Source organism: Triticum urartu, chromosome 1A (genome assembly GCF_056163025.1).
Source record: "Triticum urartu cultivar PI428250 chromosome 1A, HENAU_Tu73, whole genome shotgun sequence".
Classification (NCBI taxonomy): domain Eukaryota; kingdom Viridiplantae; phylum Streptophyta; class Magnoliopsida; order Poales; family Poaceae; genus Triticum; species Triticum urartu.
This window is the reverse complement of record NC_141873.1, coordinates 20,258,152-20,284,015: the sequence shown is the minus strand read 5'-3', so window position 1 is coordinate 20,284,015 and position 25,864 is coordinate 20,258,152. Positions and strand designations below refer to the sequence as shown.

General features: G+C 47.6%; 2 protein-coding genes across 2 annotated transcripts; both read right to left on the bottom strand.

Annotated features, from left to right (window-relative positions):
- Nucleotides 1-831: 831 nt before the first annotated feature.
- LOC147988536 (uncharacterized) lies at nucleotides 832-2,833 on the bottom strand. The gene is made up of 3 exons (XM_087542665.1): nucleotides 2,474-2,833; nucleotides 1,867-2,078; nucleotides 832-1,629 (listed from the first exon to the last, which is right to left on the bottom strand). The coding sequence occupies exons 1-3, from the start codon at nucleotides 2,745-2,747 to the stop codon at nucleotides 1,030-1,032; spliced, it is 1,086 nt and encodes a 361-aa protein (XP_087398791.1). The 5' UTR covers nucleotides 2,748-2,833; the 3' UTR covers nucleotides 832-1,029.
- A 6,274-nt stretch (nucleotides 2,834-9,107) lies between these two features.
- LOC125540796 (uncharacterized) lies at nucleotides 9,108-11,262 on the bottom strand. Its single transcript, XM_087542622.1, has 3 exons — nucleotides 10,888-11,262; nucleotides 10,139-10,350; nucleotides 9,108-9,901 (listed from the first exon to the last, which is right to left on the bottom strand). The coding sequence occupies exons 1-3, from the start codon at nucleotides 11,177-11,179 to the stop codon at nucleotides 9,299-9,301; spliced, it is 1,107 nt and encodes a 368-aa protein (XP_087398748.1). The 5' UTR covers nucleotides 11,180-11,262; the 3' UTR covers nucleotides 9,108-9,298.
- Between the last annotated feature and the right edge of the window lie 14,602 nt (nucleotides 11,263-25,864).

The window sequence follows — 25,864 nt, the reverse complement described above, 5'->3', positions numbered from 1 at the left end:
TTACCAGTCCAATTCTAAATTCTTGTAGCCAAGTCAGCAATCCAACATTTTCAAGTGCACTTCTCGTCACCGCCAACTTCACGCACTAGCATATTTAGAACAAGAAATTACACTAATGCATAACATAAGAGCAAAATCGATCATTTAATGTAAAAATCATGAGCTGTTCGTCTTTGGGCTAATGACACTCAGTATGACAGGAAAGGCACTAGGTGATATACTTGATTTATGTGAAAATAAACGAATGCCCTAGGTAATATACTTGATTTAGCAGAAAATCAACACAGATGTCGTCAATTAGCATATCCACATATGCATATGTAGAAGCATTGCCAGAAGCACAGAACCAAACACAGTTTATAAAAGAGAACATGGGTAAATAAAGTACCTCTGGTGGCATGGTGTCTTGAAGATCGTTTCTTTTGTAAAGATCCTCAAATTTCTTATGTACCAGCAGATTTTGTATTGGCTTGAACAGGCAACATGGATCAAAAAATGAAGCCACTTTCTCATGAAAGACACTCCTTCCCAAAAAACATGTGGTTCAGGACAGATAACATGAAGGTGTCTCCTGCCTTCCTCGTTGAACCCAGGTTGTGCTTCAGAAGTTAGTTCCGAATAACAGCAACGAAACACAAAGCAAAGCCATCTTCCAAATAATTAAATTTTCAGGACATTTAGATAACACAGACGTGACCATGAGCAATCAATACAAACCACAGATAAATATGGTAGAAATGTCCCTTAACAGTGACAAATGTTCGTATTTCCGCCTAATACATGTCTAACAAAACACCAAGTGCACTAATCTTCTTTAATTATGCCAAAAAATTAAGCCAACAAATTTGGTATAACAAGCCAGCATAATATATAATAACTTAGTTCGCTACTCATTACTTATAATCCATCAAGTTACTTAATAACAATAATATAACTTAGTGCACCACATTATTACATCACGATTAACATAGTTCACTACATCATTGCATCACTTCATTACATCAGAACTAAGTTTACCAAGTCACAGGATTACAGCCTAAAGTCCATCAAGGACCAGACAATCCTGAATCCGAACTCCCCAGCACCACACGTAATTTTCTCTTCATCTACACCAGTGCGGCGTGGAGTGAAATCAAAGGTTCGTTCAGGACAAACACCAGCAGCCTCATTATTTATGCAAAACATCACATTTCTTTCCAGACAGATAGTAATGACACTTCGCCGGAGTTTGATAACTCCACTTTCATCACTTGTAACCACGCCATCTGCTGTGCTATCATGAATCACAATCGTTTGTTCATTGTCCAGCTTGCGAGCTTTATCCGCGATGCCAACTGTTATATTTCCTTTAAAAAGCCCCTCAATGAGCTTGATTTCAAAGGTGCACTCGACTGCATTCAGGACAGTTGTGAATCTCACTTCTGTAGTGCTGAGCCAGCTCTCAAGGGTTTCACTTCTAACCATGACATCTTTCTCTCTAGACAGTACTCGGCCATCAATGCTTATTAGACCCTTGCTAAATGGCCTGTCTGGAACTCCTTCTTCCCTTATTTTAAGATCTATCTCTAGATAGATGAAATCAACCAGCACTAGACCTTGATATGGGCCAGTTAAAATCAGCATTCCATCCTATGAAAAGAATTGCACGAGAGGTTAGAGTATGCTCATCCAAACACTGCTCAAAATGAAGATTGAAAGCATGCCATAAAAGCTACTGCATTCATATGCAGATGATTATCTGGATCGACAACCACCAGCAAGAAGATGACTCCATTTAGATGCACATTAAGTATTAACAGTTGATATTAAATGCATCATGGAATAAAGCAAAACCCTTTGGGAACGAACTTAGAAGCAAGGATGTACCTTGTTGAGATGCTGGCAATCATCTCTATTGCGGTGAAAGAGATAAATGCACTTGTAGTCAATGCTGTCTCTGGCAATGACACGGCCATAGACATTGACTGGGAAGCCTACATCTGAGGAGACTATGCTGACAGAGAGGATGTTTGCAGAGTCTTCTAGCCCAAATTCATCTTGGTAGATACTATCGGTGTATCGCATTGGAGGGACAGACGCTGCAATGAATAAGTAAAATATAAATCAATCAAATTATTTCATCACAATAAACAGCCCCAGTTTGTGTTTTCCCCATTTCAATCCCACTGAGTTAAACCATCTATATTCGGATTTCACTTACTGAGTTAACTTCAAGAGAAAGCTATGATCCTATACATCAGAAATTTAGAAAGATATTAGTCAAATCCGCGATTTATGACCCATATAAATAAATTCAGACTGGCTGTTTACTGCTATCCATCAATAATGAACATGCCATGTCGAGGATTCTCCTAATAGACGATTATACAGGTGAGAGGCATCCTACTGTAACGTAATTCAGTTCCAGACATCAGAAATTTAGACATATTAAACAAGAAAAGAACAAGCAAGGATGGAGATGGAGGCCACTTACACTCTTCGTCGATGTCAAAGACGGAGAAATCTCTGAGAAAGAACCGGGTGTAGACGTCGCGCTCAACCTTGGGATCGTGCTGGATGATGGAGTCCATGACCGCTTCGTGTGCCTCGCGTCTCTGCCGGTACTCCTTCTCCTTCCGCATCTTCTCCTCTTCCTCCCGCCGACACCTCTCTTCCTCCTCCGCATCCGCCACCATCTTCTCCACGTACGCCTCACTAAAGAAGAGGGGCTCCATGTCCATGACCTCCTCCTCCTCTACCTGCGCCATGAATCCCAAGCCACCGTCGCCACGAGTAACCCAGTCGCCGCCGCCGCCGCCGCCGCCGAGGTCGATGAGGCTAACCCTAGTCGCCGCGCTCGAGACTTCTGCTGCTTTGGGCTGGGCTAAGGCCGGTGAACTTTAATTTAATTTAATATCGTTTCAGATTTGGGAGGGCCAAGGCTCAAGTTATTTTTGAACACAGTACAAGACGCAAGCGCTCATATACACGTGCATACAGTCACCTCTATGAACGCACACACGCACATCCTATTCATATGAACATCTCTGAAAGACTGAGCCGGCATATCATCTTGAAATTTACGAAGTCTCTGATGTAGAAACCTTGTCGTCGACCGAAACGTCTCCTCCCACTAAATACGCATCGCCGGAAATTCTGAAATAAATCCAGAAATAAATGCAAGCACCAGGACTTAAACCCTACTGGGCTGGGGATACCACAGTCTCTCTAACCATCCAACCACAGATTGGTTCGCGCCAACACCCAAGTTAAAAGGTGTTAGCACGTTTTTTTCTTGTAGGTCACTTTCTTTCCTATGAGATGCTCATTATGGCTAGCTTTATTAAAATTAAAATAAGTTTACATTGTCTACGACCTTACTGCAATCAGAAGGTTTGTCCAACCAACTAAAAAAAGATTTATCATAGTATTTAGGCGACATTACAAAGGATTGAAGTTCTGGAGTATTTAGGCTACACCAAAAATTAATATAATGGATATATGCATATGCATGCACTAGTAAAAAAAACTTTTTGCAAAATGTTTGTGGGGGCCATGGCCCTCATAACCCCCACACTAGATCCGCCCATGTCATTGACAATGCTAAGCATCAATGTTTGCTCTGAAGCATCAAATCGGTATATGAAAACTAAGAAAACACATTATGATGCTCTGCTCTATACTATTTCACGTTTTCAGTTCATGTTCAGTGACTATAGTTTCGATTATCTATAACTCTAGATTTTGTTTACTGACCCTCAAGATCCCTGATACCAGTCCAATTTATTTGTAGTTACCATCTTCAGTTGTTACCACTGGTTTCATAACAGCCCTCAAGGTGTAGAGTAGAGCATCTGAACAAAATACAGCATGAACATATACATGACCTCTTTGTGTAGTAAGCGTGTCAGCTTCCATCAGTTCTGACTGTCCTGTGCTGTTTAAATAGTGATTCACAGAAAATCGATCAAGTGCTGATCATTTCTTGAATTATGGTCAGGAGAAGTTCTTGGTGCTCATTTTCTTAAATTATGATACAGAAAATTGATAAACCTATTGGTGCTCATTTTGAAGTCAAAACATAATTTCATCATATCAATGCGTTCAAAACAGCTGGTTAGGCCACATCATCAGGAGTGTTACAACCAACGGTTTTTGCAGGTAGAGATGGCAATCATTCACAAGTTCAGATTGAAGTAGCAAATCTTAGGACATACCAACCTTTATCCTCTCATCATGCTAAATCCATGTAGCCGAGCCAGAGATTCCAACATTGTCCGATGCACATCTCATCACCACTGACTTCACTGAAGTAGCATATAGAACAAAAAATTACCACAGCTTAGAAAAGAGAAGATGGGTAGAAAAAGTACCTCTTGCGTCATGGTGCCATATAGATCATTTTTAAAGAAGATACTTAAATTTCTTATGTACCAGCCAATTTCTGTATTGACTTGAACAGGAAACATGGATATTATGAAAATAAAGCCACTTCCTCCTTCCAAACAAACATGCGGCACTGCACAAGACCAAGTACATACAGGCGCTTCCTAATGGAAGTTGATGGATTTGACGGTTCAGAACTGGGAACCCAGGTTGGGCATCAGAAGTTAGTTCAGTATAACAGCGACCAAATGCAATGCATATCCACATTCTAAATATTTAAATTTTCACGAATTTAGATAACGCAGGACGTTTATATTTCAGCCTAATGCATGTCTTACAAAACCCCAAGTGCACCTTCGACCCTGCCCCTCCATTAGCTTTTCACTTGGTGACTCAACATTTGTGTAGGAAGATTTGAATCTTCTTGAAGCATGCACTTCTTTTGTTTTGAAATTTACATGGCAGATTATTATAGAAAACCTGTATAACAACAAAAAATCTCAAATATGTCTAAAATTAAGGGGTACAACATGCATGAACAAAATGCTTCAGGTACTGAGCCCACCAATGAAAGTCTGCTATTCAAACACACACGTACAGAGTTTTTTATTTAAATTTATCAACTTTTGAAGTACAAAAAATTGGTAGATAACGTAATCCCCTCCCCTTAGCCTCCTCATTCGCGTTCCAAAGAAAATTTCTTTTCATTTTGTCCGTTCTCTTGGTTGTCCATTTGCTTGGAGCAAAAACAGTGAGGAAATAAGTGGCAGTGGCAGTGAGGAAAGCATTAATCAAGTCAATCTCCTGTGATGTTCTGTTCTATACTATTTCAGGTTTTCAGTTCATGCTCAACGTATTATAATTCTGATGTTCTATAACTCCAGATTTATTTACTGGGCCTGAAGATCCGTGATTCCAGTCCATTTTATTTGAAGTTACCATCTTCAATTGTTACCAGTCCACTGGTTTCATAACAGCCCTCAAGGTGTGAAAGAACAGAAGACAGGATGAACCTTTGTTTTGTGCTGTTTGAATAATGATTCACAGAAAATCGATCAAGTGTTGATCATTTCTTAAAATATGGTCAGGAGAAGCATGCCTCTTGGTGCTCATCAATGCGTTCAACACAGCTAGTTAGGCCAAACCATCAAGAGCGTTACAAAAAAAGGGTTTTTCAAGGTAGAGATGGCAATCATTCAGAAGTTCAGATTGAAGTGGCAAATATTACAACATATTGACCTTTATCCTCTCATCGTTCTAAATCCATGAAGCCAAGTCAGCAATTCCAGCATTTTCCAGTAAACTTCTTGTCAACATCTACTTCAGGCACTAGCATATTAGAACAAGAAATTACACTCATGCATAACTTAAGAGCAAAATCATATACTGTAAAAATCATGAATTGTTAACATTCACGAATGACAGGAACGGCACTATGTAATATACTTGATTTAGTGGGAAAATAAATGTATGCCCTAGGTAATATACTTGATTTAGCAGAAAAATCATTACAGATGTCCTAAGAGCATCTCCAGCCGTTGGCCTCCCAGGAGGCGCTAAAAATCGCTCCCTGGGGGCGCACCGGCGCAAAACGCGCGTTGGGGGCGTGATGCCACCCAATCGCGGCGCCCACGGAATTTTTTTTAACAGCACAAACATGACGCAAATTCAACCATTTTGGGCGAGTTCATACATATTTTGACGACTTCAAAGCAAATTCAACCAAACACGGCACAAACACGCCCACTCATACATATTTAAAATATTTTACAAAAAGAAAAAAACACACTACTAGGCCCGCTCGCCGTCTCGCTCGCCTCGCCGCTCCTCGCCGGCTGCCGCCCTTGCAGTTCTACATGCCGAGGAGGCTGTAGAACCGCGTGTAGTCGCCGCCGCCGCCGCCGTTGTCGTCGCCGCCTCCGCCGTGGCTGCCGTCCCTGCTGCAACCCTCCCCTGGTTGGCGCGGCGGGTTGGACGATCCGGCGGCATCCTCGTCGTCGTCGCTGTCGAGGATCACGACGCCGTGCTCGTCCTCGCGCCCACGCTTGCGGGCGGCGATCTCCTCCAGGGCCCGGGTCTGCCGGGCCATCTCAGTCCAGAGGTAGTCGTCACGCGCCCACTGTAGGGCGTCCGCATCCTATGTTACATGGTACGGGGATATGGGTACGGGGATACGAATACGGCGATACGGGAAAACGGCATTTTCTGAAAATAGACTTACGGGGATACAGCGAGTATATGTACAAATGCATAAAAAAATCATAACCAAAAAACAATTTCTTTGGGAGGATGAGTATCTCCATAGGGGGTAATTTAGGATTGGTATACTTGTTAACAGAGGATTGACGTTGCCTAACGTTGAGAAAAATAGATAGCTAGATCTCCTTCGTTCTGCCCTAAATCCTAATCCATATCATGCAAAAAAACAGAGATCCTGAAACAATGAATTGAACCTTACTTGCGTACAGATTCCGGATGGCAAAGACTTGAAGAATGGAGACGAACTGTGAGGTCTGGTCGGCGGCGCCGAAGGGCAGCCTGGAGATGCGCCGAAACTATCGAGTCTAGCGATTTGGCAACTGCCATGTGACGGCGAGAGGAAAGATTCCAGCGATTAGGTTTATTTATCCAATCGATTAGGCCGTCTGATGGGCTGCAGAGTCGAGTGGTAGCAGGCCCTTACGAATCCCTGATGTATCCCATGCGTGTCCCAGCCGTATTCCGATTTTTTTTCTTTATTTTAATTCGAAAAAATGTGATACGTATGGACACGCGTATCCCACGCGTATCTGGGCGTATCCCCGTTCCGGTGCAGTATCCTGCACTGATTCGGCACTTCTCTGCGGTATCCCTGCAACATAGTCCGCATTGGAGAAGCCGTGCCGGGCTATCTCCTCGTACTTCAGGGGGAGGCTGGGCTCCGGTTTGGGCGCGACGAGGACGAGGCGCCCAGAAGCGGGGGTGTAGTCGGCGATGCGGACACTGGAGCTGCGGGTGCGCTGGCTGACAGGCGTGTCCTGGGGCTCCGACTTGACGGACGTGTCTTGGGGCTCCGACTTGACGGGGCGGAGGCAGGGAGAGCCGGTCGACTGACCGGACGAGGAGGAGGACGCCCCGGGGTCCATGCGCCTCGGCGTCCACGAGCTCCCACGGCGGCGAGAGAAGGACGGGGTAAGGGGTACTCCAGCCTCGGCGTGTTGCCGCCCTCGATGTACTCGAAGACGGCCTCCAGCGTGCAGCTGGGCACGCCCCACCATCGGCGCCTCCCTCAGAGTTGAGCCTGCCGGAGGGCACGACGCCGTTGGTGGCCTCGAGCTGCTCGGCTTGACGGCGGCAGAAGTACGGCTTTCAGAGCGGGCTGTCGGTGACGTAGCGCGGCCCCTCCCTCGCCGCCCGCGGCAGAGAGGCGCGGATACGTGCGATCTTCGCACGCCGCGCTGCCCCGGTGGGCGGTGGTGGCACCGGGACCCTGCCGGCGCTGATTCTCCACGCCCCGGGCACCCGCTTGTCCGGCGGGACCGGGTACTCGGCCTCGAAGAGGAGCCGAGCTTCGTCCTCGTGAAGGTGGCGGCAGCCGATGCCGTTCGCCGCCGCGCCGTCGCCTGGGAATCGTTTGACCATTTCTTTGAACTTGGACGGCGAGGGGAGAGGGAGGAAGGGGAGAGAGGGCGCGTCGGCGGTGGAGACTCTGTGCGTGCCACCGACGCACTGGGGTCGGCTTATATAGGCGGAGGCGGCGCGAGCACGCGTGGCCGCCTCGTCTACGCGTGGCATGCGCGGGGACGCGCGTCGTCACGCCTTCGCTGCGCCGCCGTGAGGCATTAATGGCGGAGGCTGATCAGTGCGGCAGCGCGCGGCAGTTTTGGCATTGATTCACCACGAGAAACAAGGCGATGAGGACAACGAAGCGGCGAGAAGCGAGACGAGTCGCTGGCAAGGAGGGCCCGCGGCTCTTTCGCGCCAAAAACGATTCGCCCGGCGCTCCCGAGCGTCCCCAGCACACCGGGTTCGGGTTGGGTCCGCCGGCGCCAATTTCGGCCCGAGCCGGCGAGGGCCCGTGGGGGCGCGACTGAGCCGATTTTTTGGTGCCGGCGGCCGAAAAATCGTCTGGGGGGCCTTGTTGGGGGCACAGCTGGAAATGCTCTAAATTTGCATATCCACATATGCATATGTAGAGGCATTGCCAGTAGCCCAAAACCAACACAGTTTATAAAAGAGAACATGGGAAGAAGAAAAAGTATCTCTGGCGGCATGGTGTCTTGAAGATCGTTTCCTTTGTAAACATCCTTCAATTTTTTATGTACCAGAAAAATTGGCTTGAACACATGCATGTGCTTTCTCAGGCAGGACACTCCTTCCCAACAAACATGTGGTTTAGAACTGAGAATATGCAGGTGCCTCTTGCCTTCCTAGTTGAACCTAGGTTGTACTTCAGAAGTTAGTTAAGAATAATAGCACAGAAATGCACTGCAAAGCCATCTTGCAAATATTTTAATTTTCAGGATATTTAGATAACAAAGAAGTGACCATGAGCAATCAATACAAACCATAAATAAATATGGTAGAGAATCCCTTAACAGTGACATATATTCATATTTCTGCCTAAGACTTGTCAACAATACGCCAAGTGCACTAATCTACTTTAATTAGGGCAAAAAATTAAGCCAACAAATTCATAATACACCACCATAATACATATAACTTCGCTACATCATTACTTATAAGTCATCAAGTCAAATTACTTAATAACAACAATATAAAGTGCACCACATCATTACATCACGATTAACTTTCACTGCATCATTACACCATGATTAACTTAGTTCATTACATCATTACACCACGATATAACCCAGTCCACTACATCTACTTATCCATTACATCACTGACTCGCGATATAACTTAGTTCAACTTAGTTTATAAAGGCAGATGATTACAGTCTAAAGTCCATCAAGGACCAGACGACCCTGAATCCAAACTTCACAGCACCACACATAATTTCCAATTCATCTGCACCAGTGCGGCCCGGTGTTAAATCAAAGGTTCGTTGAGCACAACCGCCAGCAGCCTTATTATTATTAATCTGAAACACCAGCATTCTTTCTAGACAGATAGTAATGACACTTCGCCGGAGTTTGATAACTCCACTCTGATCACTTGTCACCATGCCATCTGTCCTGCTATCATGAATCACAATTGTTTGTTCAGTGTCCAGATTGCGATCTTTATCTGAGATGCCAACTATTATATTTCCTTTGAAACGGCCCTCAAGAAGCTTGATTTCAATGGTGCACTCGACTGCGTTGAGAACAGTTGCGAATCTCACTTCCGTAGTGCTGAGCCAGCTCTCAAGGATTTCACTTCTAACCATGACATCTTTCTCTCTAGACAGTACTCGGCCATCAATGCTTATTAGACCCTTGCTAAATGGCCTGTCTGGAACTCCTTCTTCCCTTATTTTAAGATCTATCTCTAGATAGATGAAATCAACCAGCACTAGACCTCGATATGGGCCAGTTAAAATCAGCATTCCATCCTATGAAAAGAATTGCACGAGAGGTTAGAGTATGCTCATCCAAACACTGCTCAAAATGAAGATTGAAAGCATGCCATAAAAGCTACTGCATTCATATGCAGATGATTATCTGGATCGACAACCACCAGCAAGAAGATGACTCCATTTAGATGCACATTAAGTATTAACAGTTGATATTAAATGCATCATGGAATAAAGCAAAACCCTTTGGGAACGAACTTAGAAGCAAGGATGTACCTTGTTGAGATGCTGGCAATCATCTCTATTGCGGTGAAAGAGATAAATGCACTTGTAGTCAATGCTGTCTCTGGCAATGACACGGCCATAGACATTGACTGGGAAGCCTACATCTGAGGAGACTATGCTGACGGAGAGGATGTTTGCAGAGTCTTCTAGCCCAAATTCATCTTGGTAGATACTATCGGTGTATCGCATTGGAGGGACAGACGCTGCGACGAATAAACAAAATATATCTGTCAGATTATTTCATCACAATAAAAAGCTCCAGTTTGTGTTTTTCCCGTTTATATCCCACTGAGTTAAACCATCTAATATTCTTATTTTGACTTGCGAGTTAACTACAAGAGAAAGCTATCATCTCACCATTCGAACCAAGTTAATTTAAATTTTAGCGAAATCAGTGATTCCTGTTGTTAAGCGATAAACATATGAATCAAATCTATGTATATGAATTGAGATTCGCTGTTAACTTCAAGAGGAAACTATCATCTCACCATCTGTAGGAAGTTAATTTCAGTTTTAGCCAAATCAGTGAGTTCCTGATGTTAATTGAAACTGAATCCAATCTAGTAAACGGACTGAGATTTGCTTTTTACTGCTATGCATCAACAATCAATCAACATGGCATGTCAGAGGATTCTCCTGACAGAGGATTATACAGGTGAGAGACGTCCTACTGTAACGTAATTCAGTTACTGTCAATCAGAAAAAATTACTACAGCTTCAGAAAATGAGAGGCCACTTACACTCCTCGTCGATGTTGAAGATGGAGAAGTCCCTGAGGAAAAACCGGGTGTAGACGTCGCGCCCCACCTTGGGATCGTGCTCGATGATGGAGTCCATGACCTTGTCGTGTGCCTCGCTTCTCCGCCGGTTCTCCTCCCGCTTCCGAGCCTTCTCCTCTTCCTCCCGCCGGGACCTCTCCTTCTCCTCCACCGCCCAGGCCACCCACTTTGCCTGGTCATACAATAAAGGCTCTAAGCCCTCCACCTCCTCCTCCTCCTCATCCTCCAACTCCAACTCCTCTACAGATGCCATCGCCAATTCGGCCGCCGCCGCCGCCGGGCCAATCGAGCAAACCCTAGAGCGCCGCCGAGCTGCTTTGGGCTGGGCAAGGTCCAAGACTCTAAGTAACGTGTCAGACTAGGCAGCCCCTGGGGTGTCCCTTTTATTCCCTTAGCAATAAGAAAAAAAAACAGTTTCAAAAAAAAACAGCAAGAAAAAAACGTTGCCAACAATACATAAATTTCATTGCAGGATTTTTTCTAATTTGCACACAATTTTTTAGGGGTGATTTAGTTGGTAAAATAATGTATTTCATTTAGAATAAGTATACTGCCAAAATTTGATTTTAACATCAACATTCCATCTCCACTGATTTTAAAGATCTATCCCTACGGGGCTGTTTGGTCCGGAGGTAAAGATTGATATATAGGAAGTATGGTTTTGGCCACCGGAAGTGTTCCGGGCATCACCGGTAGTGTACCGGGACCACTGGAGGGGTCTGGGGGTCCACCGGGATGGGCCACCAGCCCCGGAGGCCTACATGGGCCAATAGTGAGAAGGGACCAGCCCCTAGGTGGGCTGGGGCGCCTCCCACCAAGGCCCAAGGCGCCTCCAAGAAGGGAAGGGGGCAAACCCTAGGGCAGATGTGTTGGAAATATGCCCTAGAGGCAATAATAAAAGGATTATTATTATATTTCCTTGTTCATGATAATTGCCTCTTATTCATGCTATAATTGTGTTATCCGGAAATTGTAATACATGTGTGAATACATAGACACCAACATGTCTGTAAGGTCATATTTATCCCTGAGTGTTTTGGTGATTGATGACAACGCATTTGCGGACTAATCGTGTGCCATGAGCTTTCCAGACTCTTCTCTGCTAGGCACAAGACGATTGGGTGCCCCTCGAAGACTGACGAAGACGGTGTCTTTTCTACGTTTCTTTTTGGTGGATTTGAGTCGTAGGAAAGCCGTACTATTAAGAGGGGGTCCGCGTTGGAAAGGTTTGGGTGGAATCATCTCATACACGTCTCCTTTTATCCCCTCCTTCTTCCTTGGAGCTTCCTCCGTTTTCCTGCCATAGTTGACTGGCTGTTTTGTGTGGTTGCGGTAGTACCGCTCCAAGGTCAACGGTAGTACCGTGGGCATCCACGGTAGTACCGCGCAGTGGCACGGTAGTACCGCTGGTGCTCACGGTAGTACCGCTCCCCTGAAGCCGTACTACCGCTGCCCCATCAAGCTAGTGCCGCTCGGCTGTGGTAGTAGGAGCGGATGTAATTTTTTACATCCGCACCTGCCGCGGTAGTACCGCTTTCGCCGTGCGGTAGTACCGCGCTAGGCGGTCAGGCAGTAGTACCGCCCCTCGGCAGTACTACTGTGTCGAGTTTTTGCTACTTCCGTTCGCGGAAGTATGCACGGAAGTTTCCCTTTCCCCCTATCGGGATTTTTGCCTTATGGTAGTACCGCCCTGTGGGCGCGGTAGTACCGCGCGTGCGGAAGTACCGCCCCAGCTTGCGTCTGTTTACCTGGCTGGGGGTCGCGGCAGTACCGCAGGGTGGTACGGTAGTACCGCACTGCCATGCGGTAGTACCGCTTGGTTGCAAGCTGTACTACCGCGCGGCCTTGCGGTAGTACCACTGGCCATGCGCGGTAGTACCGCTGGCCACGGGCTGGTAGGTGGGTAACGGTTGGATCTTTTCCACACACTATATAAAGAGTCTCCTTCCTTCCCGTTGACTCACCTCTTCCACCATTAAAGCTCCATTATTGCTCCAAGCTCCATTTTCGCCCGATCTCACTCCCTAGCCAACCAAACTTGTTGATTTGCTTGGGAGTGGTTGAGAAGGCCCCGATCTACACTTCCACCGAGAGATATTTGATTCCCCCTACTAATCCCTTGCGGATCTTGTTACTCTTGGGTGTTTGAGCATCCTAGACGGTTGAGGTCACCGCGAAGCCATAGTCCATGGTGGTGAAGCTTCGAGGTGTCGTTGGGAGCCTCCAATTGAGGTGTGGAGATTGCCCCAACCTCGTTTGTAAAGGTTCGGTCGCCGCCTCCAAGGGCACCAATAGTGGAATCATGGCATCTGGCATTGTGTGAGGGCATGAGGAGATTACGGTGGCCCTAGTGGCTTCTTGGGGAGCATTGTGCCTCCACACCGCTCCAACGGAGACGTACTTCCTCTCAAAGTGAAGGAACTTCGGCAACACATCCTCGTCTCCACCGTCTCCACCTTTGGTTATCTCGTGCCTTTACTTGTATAGCTTATTTGTCTCATACATCTTGCTTGCTTGTGTTCCTATTCGTGTTGCATCATATAGGTTGCTCATCTAGTTGCATATCTAGACAACCTATTTTGTTTCAAAGTTTAAAATGTTAAAGAAAAGCTAAAAAAATTTAGTTGCCTATTCACCCCCCTCTAGTCAACCATATCGATCCTTTCAATTGGTATCAGAGCCTCGTCTCTTTATTAAGAACTTTACCGTCTGAAGAGTATGGTTGATACCGTAGACGGAGCGGAGGAACACTCCGGTGTGAATCCTATCTCGTCTACGAGCGATGGGGGAACTTCGGTCTCTCGTGAGGAGTTCAATGTAGCCTTGGAGACATTGAAAACATCGATGACGACCGAAGTTGAGAGCATGTTTACTAAATTTCTTGAGGGGCTTAAACTATCCACCGCACCGTTGAAAGTGGGGGATCCCGCCAACAAGGTGTCGGATGCTACCCCCGACAAGGGGGAAGATACTAGTGAAAAGGCTCCTTCTTCTAGTGGCAAGAATGGCACCGACATCTTTGCCCATGTGGAACCACCACTTGTTTATGGCGGACCGGTTCCTTCTACTCATTTGAATCATGCCGGTCCTCCTCCTAAGATTGTGAAAAATGAGGATTTTGATTCTTGGGTTTACCGCTTTAAACGTCATTTAAATCATGTGAATACTAACCTTTGGAGAATCATTGAAGAAGGTTTCTATCCACATGATCCAAGCAACTTCACTCCTCGAGAAGCCGCGGACAATCAATTCAATGAGAATTCTCTCTTCATCATTCAAGATGCAATTCCACCCGAAGACCTACCTCATCTTCGTCCCTTCGCCTTGGCCAAAGATGCATGGCATTGTGTCGTGTCTCTCTACCGGGGAAGCGCAAGCATTCAATGCTCCAACTATGAAGTGGTACAAGATGAGGCCGATGAGTTTGCTATGAAGGAAGATGAAGAACCTCGTGAGCTTTATCGGAGAGTCACCAAACTCGCGGTCTCACTACGAGATCACGGGAGCAAGGACACGGATGACAATTGGATCAAGCGCAAATTCCTCAAGGCAATGATGCCCTACCACAAGGCCATGTCCTCCGTCATTCGCCAAAGACCGGACTTCCACACTTTGACCTCAAGCGAAGTGTTGGATGAGTTTGTGGCCATGAACATTTTGGACAAGACCGCCGACAATGCAGTGCTCCGTTCTCAACGGGCAAAGAAGCCTAACCTTGCATTGAAGGCCAAGCTCACAGTGGAAGAAGAAGAAGAGGAAGAAGAGGAGAGCAACCCCGAAGATACGAAGTATGCATATCATGAACATATGGCACTTGCTTCAAGGCAATTTTGGAGCAAGAAAAACTCGAGGCCCAACTTTAGCAAAAACAACTCGAGTGGCACAAGGGGCAAGCAACGTGTAAGGACTTGCTACAATTGCGGCAATGTGAGTCATTTCGTTGCGGAATGCCCATATGAGAAGAGGGAAGACAACGGTGGCAAACTCATCCGAAAGGACAAGGCCAAGCCATTCCCAACAAGAACAACTTCACCAAGAAGACTCCTCCCAAGGCCTTGGTTGTGCAAGAAGAGTACAATGAGGATGATGACGATGATGAAGATGATGAGTCGGCGGCCATGGCCTCCGTTGCCATTGCAACAACGTCACGAGTGTCTCTTTTCAACTCACCCAACGAAAGCATCACCGCCAAGTGCCTCATGGCTAAAGCCACCAACAAGGTAACCTCCAACATCAAAACTACCATCATTAATCATCCTTCCCCATTGGATAGCATTAATGAAGTTGAGGGAGCTAATGTGGAGGCTAACGAGTTTGAGGCCTTTATGGGCAAACTCAAGGGAAAATCCAAGAAGCACTTTGTTGCTCTCTTGGAACAACTTGGTGAGGCCAATGACATGATCGAGGCTCACGAAGACACCATCTCGAAGATGGAAGGGCATAGTCGTGACTATGCCGATGAGATTTCGGATCTTTCCAATGTTCTTGAGGAAGAGCGTGGTCTTCGTTTGGCTCTTGAGGAGTCACACAACGTTGATCATGCTAAGTTAGAGAAAGATTATGATCATGCCCTCGTTGTTTCTCGTATGCTAAATTCCGAGAAGGCCAAACTCGAGGTTGATCTTGCTAGACTCAAAGAGGAGTTTGATATACTTGACAAGGCCCACAAGGCCTTGAAAGGTATTCACGCTAGTCTCAAGGAGTCTCATGATCAACTCCAAGTGAAGCTAACTAAGGAGAAAGCAATTTTTCCTCATATGGTTTTAATTGATAATGCAAATGCGACTAACCCGTGTTGTGAGCATATACATCTTGCTGAGGAAAATGCTAAGTTAAAGGCGCAACTTGAGAGAGGTCTTGCGACTTGCATACAAGGCAAGAAGAACCTCAACGATCTCTTGATCAACCAAAAGGGAGGTATGGCGAAGGAAGGGGTTGGGTACGTCCCCGACTCCAAGAACAAGAAGAAGAATGACAAGACCAAACGACCTCCTCCCCTCATGCAAACCTTTGTGAGGGCAGGAGAGAGTGTCCCCGAGGAGAAGAAGAAGAACAAAGTCAAGAAGGGCAATGTCACCTCTCCCAACAAAGCCGACGATTTTAATCCTTCTTATGTGTTGTGCTGTGCTAGTGATGGGCATGTTTATGCCAAATTTGTTGGTTCTCTTCATGAGTACATTGAATGGTCTATTTGGGTTCCTAAGACCCTTGTTACTAACATCAAAGGACCCATTACAAAATGGGTACCTAAAACCAAGCATTGATCACTTGTAGGTGTTTGCTTCCGGTGGTGGATCATGGTTGCTCGATAGTGGAGCTACAAATCATATGACCGGAAGCAAGGACTTGGTGGTGGACGTGCACAAGGTTCCATCTATGCCCACCAATGTCGAGTGGGGTGACGCCTCATCTTCTAAGGTATTGGGACTTGGCAAGGTTGTCATCTCTCATGATCTCACGATCGAGAAGGTCATGCTTGTTGAGTCCCTTGCATACAATTTACTTTCCGTTCGTCAACTTGCAATCATGGGCTTTGCCACCTTCTTTGATATCGATACCGTGGCCCTCTTGTGGAGCAAGACTCTTAAAGTAGCCTTTGTTGGGCATGTCGAGAACGGTCTATATGTGATTAACTTTTCGGAGCAACCCACTAAGACCGCGACATGCCTAATGGCTAAAGTTGATGTGGGATGGCTTTGGCATCGCCGTTTAGCCCATGTCAATATGAGATCTTTGCAAAGTCTCCTAAAGGACTAACGAATGTTAGTTTTGCTAAAGATCGTGCTTGCAGTGCCTGTATCGAAGGAAAGCTACATGAGAAGGCTCACCCTCCCACGACTATCATTTATTCAAAGAGGCCTTTGGAGCTCCTTCACATGGATCTCTTTGGGCCTCCATCCTTTGATAGTCTTGGAGGTAGGAAGTATTGCTTGGTGATTGTGGATGACTACTCAAGGTACACGTGGGTGTATTTCTTCAAGAGAAAGAGTGAGACCCAACAAACCGTCATCGACTTTGCAAATGAAGCACAACGTCAACACAATGCAAAGATCTTGACAATAAGAAGTGACAATGGCACTGAGTTCAAGAACTACACCTTGGATGAATTTCTTAGTGATGAGGGAATCAAGCATCAATATTCCGCACCGTACACCCCTCAACAAAACGGTGTTGCGGAGAGGAAGAACCGGACGTTGATGGATGCGGCAAGGACCATGATGGTGGAGTTCAAGTCTCCGTACAACTTTTGGGCCGAAGCCATCAACACCGCGTGTCATGTCCAATCGGCTCTACCTCGGCAAGGGCTTGAACAAGACTCCATATGAGATACTCACCGGTAACAAGCCCAACCTCAAGTACTTCCGGGTATTCGGGTGTAAGTGTTTCATTCTCAAGAAAGGTGTTCGGTTGTCTAAATTTGAGGCTAGAGCTTATGAGGGCATATTTGTTGGTTATGCTACAAACTCTCATGCTTACCGTGTCCTCAATAAATCCACGGGACTTATTGAAGAGACGTGTAACGTGGAGTTTGATGAGAATAACGGCTCCCAAGTGGAGCAAAGTGGCACCTGTGATGTAGGTGATGAAATTCCTCCCCAAGCCATAAGAAGAATGGGTGTTGGTTTCATCCTACCCATTGAGGAACCCCTTATGGCCGAAGGAGAAGAACAATGCTCCACTCAAGTGGAGCCATCATCAACCCAAGGCCCACACGCTTCCGAAGAACAAAGTGAAGGCCCTCAACCTCATGAACAAGACCAAGGGCTAGATCATAATCAAGACGGTGTGGACACACCAAGTGATGCCCAAGGTCAAGTTCTCTCCCCCGAGCAAGTTCAAGTTCAAGGACAAGTTCATGACGGCGCTCAAGATGATCAAGTAACCGCTCCTCAACTCACCACCGAGGAGGAATTAGAACGTCGTGCCGCCAAGGTTGCTTCCAAGCTCACCACCAAGGATCATCTCATGACGAATGTGCTTGGAAGCTTAAGAAAGGGGGTAAGCACTCGTAGACAATTAGCAAATTATTGTGAGCATCACGCATTTGTCTCTTGTGTGGAACACCTCAAGGTCAATGAGGCGCTAGAAGATCCGGATTGGCTCAATGACATGCACGAAGAACTCAACAACTTCGAGCACAACAAAGTGTGGAGATTGGTGCCAAGGCCAACAGGGAACCACAATGTCATTGGAACCAAGTGGATATTCAAGAACAAGCAAGATACCCATGGGATTATCATTCACAACAAGGCTCGTTTGGTAGCACAAGGCTACTCCCAAGTCGAGGGTATCGACTACGGTGAAACCTTTGCTCCCGTTGCTCGTCTTGAATCCATTCGCATGTTGATTGCATATGCTTCTCATCATAACTTTAAGTTACATCAAATGGATGTGAAGAGTGCGTTTCTTAATGGTCCCATTAATGAATTGGTGTACGTTAAGCAACCCCCCGGGTTCGAGGATCCCTACTTTCCCGATCATGTGTATCAACTCGATAAGGCACTCTATGGCCTTAAACAAGCCCCTCGTGCGTGGTATGACCACCTTACCGAGTTGTTACAAGACCGTGGGTTTGAAGTTGGAATAATCGACCCCACTCTTTTTACTAAGAAGGTCAAAGGGGAGTTGTTTGTGTACCAATTATATGTTGATGATATTATCTTTGGTTCTCCTAACAAAGCTTTCAATGAGGAATTTGCCGCTCTCATGACCTCAAAGTTCGAGATGTCCTCCATGGGGGAGTTGAAGTTCTTTCTAGGGTTCGAAGTGAAGCAAAGAAGAGAAGGAACCTTCATCAATCAATCCAAATACACTCAAGACATGCTCAAGCATTTCAAGCTAAGTGACGTCAAGCCGGCTTCCACTCCAATGCCCACCAAGTGCCAACTTGACTTAGATCCCAATGGTAAAGTGGTGGATCAAAAGGTATATCGTTCCATGATTGGTTCCTTGCTTTACCTTTGTGCATCTAGACCGGACATCATGTTGAGTGTGGGAATTTGTGCACGGTTTCAAGCCGCACCTAAGGAAAGTCACTATGTGGCAGTCAAACGAATCTTTCGATATTTGGCTCATACCCCAAACTTTGGCTTATGGTACCCAAGAGGATCAAACTTCAAGCTTGTAGGGTACTCGGATTCCGATTGGGCGGGAGACAAAGTGGATAGGAAGTCCACTTCCGGAGGGTGCCAATTCCTTGGTTGCTCTTTGGTAAGTTGGTCTTCCAAAAAGCAAAGTTGTGTGTCTCTCTCGTCCACCGAAGCGGAGTATGTTGCGGCCGGTAGTTGTTGTGCACAACTCTTATGGATGAGGCAAACTTTAAAGGATTATGGTGTCACTTGTGACAAAGTGCCCCTTTGGTGTGACAATGAAAGTGCCATCAAGATCTCTCTCAACCCGGTGCAACACTTCAAGACGAAGTATATTGAGATCCGGTATCACTTCATCTGGGATCACATTAGGCGAGGAGAGATCGAGCTCAACTACGTCAACACTCATGATAACCTTGCAGATATCTTCACGAAGCCCTTAGATGAAGCAAGATTTCGCGAGTTAAGGCATGAGCTAAATATCATTGATTCGAGCAATGTTGCTTGAACCCTTGCACACCCACCATACTCAACGTGTTGTCCTATTTAGATGTAGGCATGGACATAGGGGGAGTGATGTTCTCTCAATGAACTCTCCCTCCTCCCATTATGCATAAATCAATCAAGTCTTTCACATTAGCCATTTGTTATGGTACTTGTGCTTCAAAGACGAGTTTTGGTCATGGACCCAAGGATAATTCTTCGCGGTGCCATACCATTTGACTCAAACATAGGTGGCTACGGCCACCGCCCTCTACTTTGTAGAGGTGGTGTCTCGGGGTTGGTTAGTTTTGTCGTGTGCCTTTCTGGTTTTGTGTGTTGCGTGGTCTTGTGGTGTTGTGTTGGCTCGGAGTAGTTTGTGCAAAGATCAAGTTTTTTTGTGCTCGAAACGTGCATCTTCTTGAGCCCACGGTACTACCGCGTCTGGGCGCGGTACTACCGCTTGGGAGGCACGGTACTATCGCGCCACAGCATGGTACTACCGCACCATGCGGTACTACCATGTCTGGGCACGGTACTACCGCGCCGTCAAGGGCGCGTGGGGGTTATGACTTGGGCAGGGGAGTTACCACTCTCCATACCCATTCACTGTCTCTCTCTCCACGTCTCTCCCTCTCAAGAACGGCGCCGGAGGTCCTCGCCGGATCTCCGTCTCCGGCCACTCTCCTCGCATTCCGACCGGTGGGATCGTTCCCCACCACTTCCTCTTGCCATGGACCAAGGTTTTTCCCCAAATCCCTCTTTTTCTTGGTTGTTCTCTTGCTTCTAGGTTTTTGGGGAGAAACTTGTTGTTCTTGAGATTTTAGGCCAAATCTATGCAAGAGTAGGAAGTAGGAGAGTCGTGATGCATAGGAAACATACTTGATATGCTGTCTTGTGGTAGCTTTGTCCTACCGTAGTACCGCCGTGGTTTCGCGGGCTTTCTCAGATTTGAACAAGTTCAGATCTGATGCGGTGCGGTACTACCGTGCCCGATGTGCGGTACTACCGCTCTCGCGGTACTACCGCCCGTCAGGCGCGGTACTACCGCACCGAGCGGTACTACTGCTCCGCGGACGCGGTACTACCGCGCCGGCCGCGGTGCTAAGGGCGTACTACCGCTCCTACACCCGGTACTACCGTGCTCCTGCACGGTACTACCGCGTCTACGAGCCGTACTACTCTCTTAGCTCCGCAGCTCTTGGCAGTACTACTGTAGGGACCAAATCTCTCTCTAGGCATGTATCATATGTGCTTTCTACTTGTTTCACTTGTCTTTGTTGTGATCTTTGCATTAATCTCTCTTGACTGTTGTGGGTGTTTTTGCGTTCTGTGTCTCAGGTGGTGGCTCTCGCCGTTCCAATCCCAGTCAAGACACTGGCTCCAAGCATCTGCGCAACCCCCAAGATGAAGCCCCAGAGGGCTCCAATGCCCCCAAGCGCAATGTCAAGTCATTTGCAAGCAAGCAAAAGGAACCGGCTAAGGCCATGGACGAGATTTCAACCACTGAGTATGTCGAGCGCCGGAAGATCAATCCCTATGTGAATCCTCGGGCTACCCTCAGAGGCACCGAGATGTTCTGGACCAAGCAACAGGCTCTCATCTATCTGGATGTGATCAAGAACAAGCAGAACGCCTTCGTGGATGTCAAGTGGATAGATATGCATCACATGCGGAAGGACAAGTTTCGTGACTATTTTGGAGAGGCTCTGGACTTGGTGGAGCAGTTTGCTATTGAGCCGGTGATCTCCTTTCACCTTGACTATGACCCTGAGCTTATCTGTCAGTTCTTTGCCTCAGTGTACTTTCATCCCGGGGAGGACCGGAGGATGACTTGGATGACCAATGGCCGTCAGCTGTCTGCTACTTGGAAGGAGTTCATGGATCTGCTGCACATTCCCGATGATGGGCTTCACACCCCCATTGGCGTCCGCCCCCATGCCAACTCTGAGTCTGCCAACAAGAACCTGCTTCAGCCCTTCCTTGTTGAGAAGGTACTCCCCAATGGAAAGTCTACTTGGGTGTTGAACTCTTTTCTGGATATCATGCATCGCATCTTCCGCAACACTCTGTTCCCACGCATTGGCGACAAGGACAAGGTTCATGCATATCTAGTGGACATGTTGCTCTTGTGTGTAGAGGTACGTACTTCTCAGACTCAGCCACTTGATGTCTCTCACATCATGTGGTGTGAGCTTCGGTTTGCGGTGTTCACTCGCAAGGTTCCTATCTATGGACCGTACCTGTTTCTACTGCTCTCTACCACTTGGGAGAAGACGTATCCAGGTGATGAGTTCCTTGCTCCAGACTGGATCCGCCACGAGTCCATCTGCCTCCGCGTCAAGCCCAACTGGGCCAACACCACTACTCGTGCTGAGGCATCTTCTGCTAGGAGGGCTGCTGGTCAGGAGGAGGCTGCTGATGACCGTGCTGAGGACCGTGCTGCTGAGGACCGTGCTGCCAGGTCCACCACTTCATCCTCTGAGCCATCATGGGCCAAGAAGCTGAAGGACAAGATGAAGACTCTCTTCTGCATGCAGGCGAAGGGACAGTATAGGGCTCACGTGGCTGACAAGGAGAGTCACTGCCGTGACAAGAAGGTGATGAGGCTCTTTGGAGAGGATGTGTCTGGCGGGTCTGAGGACGTCATCACTCCTGAGGCTGCCTGGATGTCTAAGCAGGGTTACAAGTGGACCAGTTCAGAGGATGACATGGAGGAGACTATCCCCGCCGCCGAATCTGACGAGGAGCACGAGGAGCAGTGGGCCGACTTCTCTGCTTGAGCCACCACTTGTGTTGTAGGTGTCCTCTCTGCCTTTTTGGCGTCTCGATGCCAAAGGGGGAGAGAGTGTAGGATTTGCGTTGTGTTTGGTGTGCTTGTTTGTTTCGTTTGCTTTGTCGTTTGGACCTCGCTTGTTTTAGTTCGGTTTGTGCTTCCGAGACCTTTCCTCCATATGGTGTAAGACATATGCACTCTATCTATCTTAGTTAAGCACTCTATTTATCTTAGTTCTCGTATGTATGGTATATCTTGTCTAGTGATAGATATGCCTTGTCTCTATAATATAGGGGGAGCTTTGATCCTAGTATTCGTGTGCCGTGCAGTCCAAAGCACTCATCAAGGTGGCACACATCTAGGGGGAGCCCGTCTATATTATAGAAAGGAGGGGTTTGCATTTACTTAATATTATTTTCTTTGTGCAAATCCCGATTTGTCATCAATCCACCAAAAAGGGGGAGATTGTAAGGTCATATTTATCCCTGAGTGTTTTGGTGATTGATGACAAAGCATTTGCGGACTAATCGTGTGCCATGAGCTTTCCAGACTCTTCTCTGCTAGGCACAAGACGATTGGGTGCCCCTCGAAGACTGACGAAGACGGCGTCTTTTCTACGTTTCTTTTTGGTGGATTTGAGTCGTAGGAAAGCCGTACTATTAAGAGGGGGTCCGCGTTGGAAAGGTTTGGGTGGAATCATCTCATACACGTCTCCTTTTATCCCCTCCTTCTTCCTTGGAGCTTCCTCCGTTTTCCTGCCATAGTTGACTGGCTTTTTGTGTGGTTGCGGTAGTACCGCTCCAGGGTCAACGGTAGTACCGTGGGCATCCACGGTAGTACCGCGCAGTGGCACGGTAGTACCGCTGGTGCTCACGGTAGTACCGCTCCCCGGAAGCCGTACTACCGCTGCCCCATCAAGCTAGTGTCGCTCGGCTGCAGTAGTAGGAGCGGATGTAATTTTTTACATCCGCACCTGCCGCGGTAGTACCGCTTTCGCCGTGCGGTAGTACCGCGCTAGGCGGTCAGACAGTAGTACCGCCCCTCGGCAGTACTACTGTGTCGAGTTTTTGCTACTTCCGTTATTTTGCGGAAGTATGCACGGAAGTTCCCCTTTCCCCCTATCGGGATTTTTGCCTTACGGTAGTACCGCCCTGTGGGCGCGGTAGTACCGCGCGTGCGGAAGTACCGCCCTAGCTTGCGTCTGTTTACCTGGCTGGGGGTCGCGGCAGTACCGCAGGGTGGTACGGTAGTACCGCACTGCCATGCGGTAGTACCGCTTGGTTGCAAGCTGAACTACCGCGCGGCCTTGCGGTAGTACCACTGGCCATGCGCGGTAGTACCGCTGGCCGCGGGCTGGTAGGTGGGTAACGGTTGGATCTTTTCCACACACTATATAAAGAGTCTCCTTCCTCCCCGTTGACTCACCTCTTCCACCATCAAAGCTCCATTATTGCTCCAAGCTCCATTTTCGCCCGATCTCACTCCCTAGCCAACCAAACTTGTTGATTTGCTTGGGAGTGGTTGAGAAGGCCCCGATCTACACTTCCACCGAGAGATATTTGATTCCCCCTACTAATCCCTTGCGGATCTTGTTACTCTTGGGTGTTTGAGCATCCTAGACGGTTGAGGTCACCGCGAAGCCATAGTCCATGGTGGTGAAGCTTCGAGGTGTCGTTGGGAGCCTCCAATTGAGGTGTGGAGATTGCCCCAACCTCGTTTGTAAAGGTTCGGTCGCCGCCTCCAAGGGCACCAATAGTGGAATCATGGCATCTGGCATTGTGTGAGGGCGTGAGGAGATTACGGTGGCCCTAGTGGCTTCTTGGGGAGCATTGTGCCTCCACACCGCTCCAACGGAGACGTACTTCCTCTCAAAGGGAAGGAACTTCGGCAACACATCCTCGTCTCCACCGTCTCCACCTTTGGTTATCTCGTGCCTTTACTTGTATAGCTTATTTGTCTCATACATCTTGCTTGCTTGTGTTCCTATTCATGTTGCATCATATAGGTTGCTCATCTAGTTGCATATCTAGACAACCTATTTTGTTGCATAGTTTAAAATGTTAAAGAAAAGCTAAAATTTGTTAGTTGCCTATTCACCCCCCCCTCTAGTCAACCATATCGATCCTTTCAATGTCCCTAGTAAGCCTCTAGTTGACTAGCTCGTTGATTAACAGATAGTCATGGTTTCCTGACTATGGACATTGGATTCCATTGATAACGAGATCACATCATTAGGAGAATGATGTGATGGACAAGACCCAATCCTAAACATAGCACAAGATCGTATAGTTCGTTTGCTAGAGTTTTTCCAATCTCAAGTATCTTTTCCTTAGACCATGAGATCGTGTAACTCCTGGATACCGTAGGAGTGCTTTGGGTGTACCAAACGTCACAACGTAACTGGGTGACTATAAAGGTATACTACGGGTATCTCCGAAAGTGTCTGTTGGGTTGACACGGATCAAGACTGGGATTTGCCACTCCATATGACGGAGAGGTATCTCTGGGCCCACTCGGTAATGCATCATCGTAATGAGCTCAAAGTGACCAAGTGTCTGGTCACGGGATCATGCATTACCGTACAAGTAAAGTGACTTGCCGGTAACGAGATTGAACGAGGTATTGGGATACCGACGATCGAATCTCGGGCAAGTAACGTACCGATTGACAAAGGGAATTGTATACGGGGTTGCTTGAATCCTCGACATCGTGGTTCATCCGATGAGATCATCGAGGAGCATGTGGGAGCCAACATGGGTATCCAGATCCCGCTGTTGGTTATTGACCGGAGAGTCGTCTCGGTCATGTCTACATGTCTCCCGAACCCGTAGGGTCTACACACTTAAGGTTTGGTGACGCTAGGGTTGTAGAGATATGAGTATGCAGTAACCCGAAAGTTGTTCGGAGTCCCGGATGAGATCCCGGACGTCACGAGGAATTCCGGAATGGTCCGGAGGTGAAGAATTATATATAGGAAGTTTAGTTTCGGCCATCGGGAGAGTTTCAGGGGTCAACGGTATTGTACCGGGACCACCGGAAGGGTCCCGGGGGTCCACCCTGTGGGGCCACCCATCCCGGAGGGCCCCATGGGCTGAAGTGGGGAGGGGAACCAGCCCATAGTGGGCTGGTGCGCCCCCCCTTGGGCCCCCCATGCGCCTAGGGTTGGGAACCCTAGGGGAGGGGGCGCCTCCACTTGCCTTGGGGGGCACACCACCCCCTTGGCCGCCGCCCCCCCCCCCTAGGAGATCCCATCTCCTAGGGTCGGCGCACCCCCCTAGGGGGGCCTATATAAAGGGGGGAGGGAGGGCAGCCGCACCCTGAAGTCTTGGCGCCTCCCTCTCCCCTGCTACACCTCTCCCTCTCGCAGAAGCTCGGCGAAGCCCTGCCGCGATCACTGCTGCATCCACCACCACGCCGTCGTGCTGCTGGATCTCCGTCAACCTCTCCTCCCCCCTTGCTGGATCAACAAGGAGGAGACGTCATCCGCTCCGTACGTGTGTTGAACGCGGAGGTGCTGTCCGTTCGGCGCTAGGATCTCCGGTGATTTGGATCACGACGAGTACGACTCCCTCAACCCCGTTCTCTTGAACGC

Excerpts from the sequence above, each read along its gene's own strand:
- LOC147988536 (XM_087542665.1), bottom strand. The coding sequence starts at position 2,747 with ATGGCGCAGGTAGAGGAGGAGGAGGTCATGGACATGGAGCCCCTCTTC. Across the intron at positions 2,079-2,473 it reads CTTTGACATCGACGAAGAGT|CGTCTGTCCCTCCAATGCGA; the intron begins GTAAGTGGCCTC and ends TATTCATTGCAG. Across the intron at positions 1,630-1,866 it reads ATTGCCAGCATCTCAACAAG|GATGGAATGCTGATTTTAAC; the intron begins GTACATCCTTGC and ends TTCTTTTCATAG.
- LOC125540796 (XM_087542622.1), bottom strand. The coding sequence starts at position 11,179 with ATGGCATCTGTAGAGGAGTTGGAGTTGGAGGATGAGGAGGAGGAGGAG. Across the intron at positions 10,351-10,887 it reads CTTCAACATCGACGAGGAGT|CGTCTGTCCCTCCAATGCGA; the intron begins GTAAGTGGCCTC and ends TATTCGTCGCAG. Across the intron at positions 9,902-10,138 it reads ATTGCCAGCATCTCAACAAG|GATGGAATGCTGATTTTAAC; the intron begins GTACATCCTTGC and ends TTCTTTTCATAG.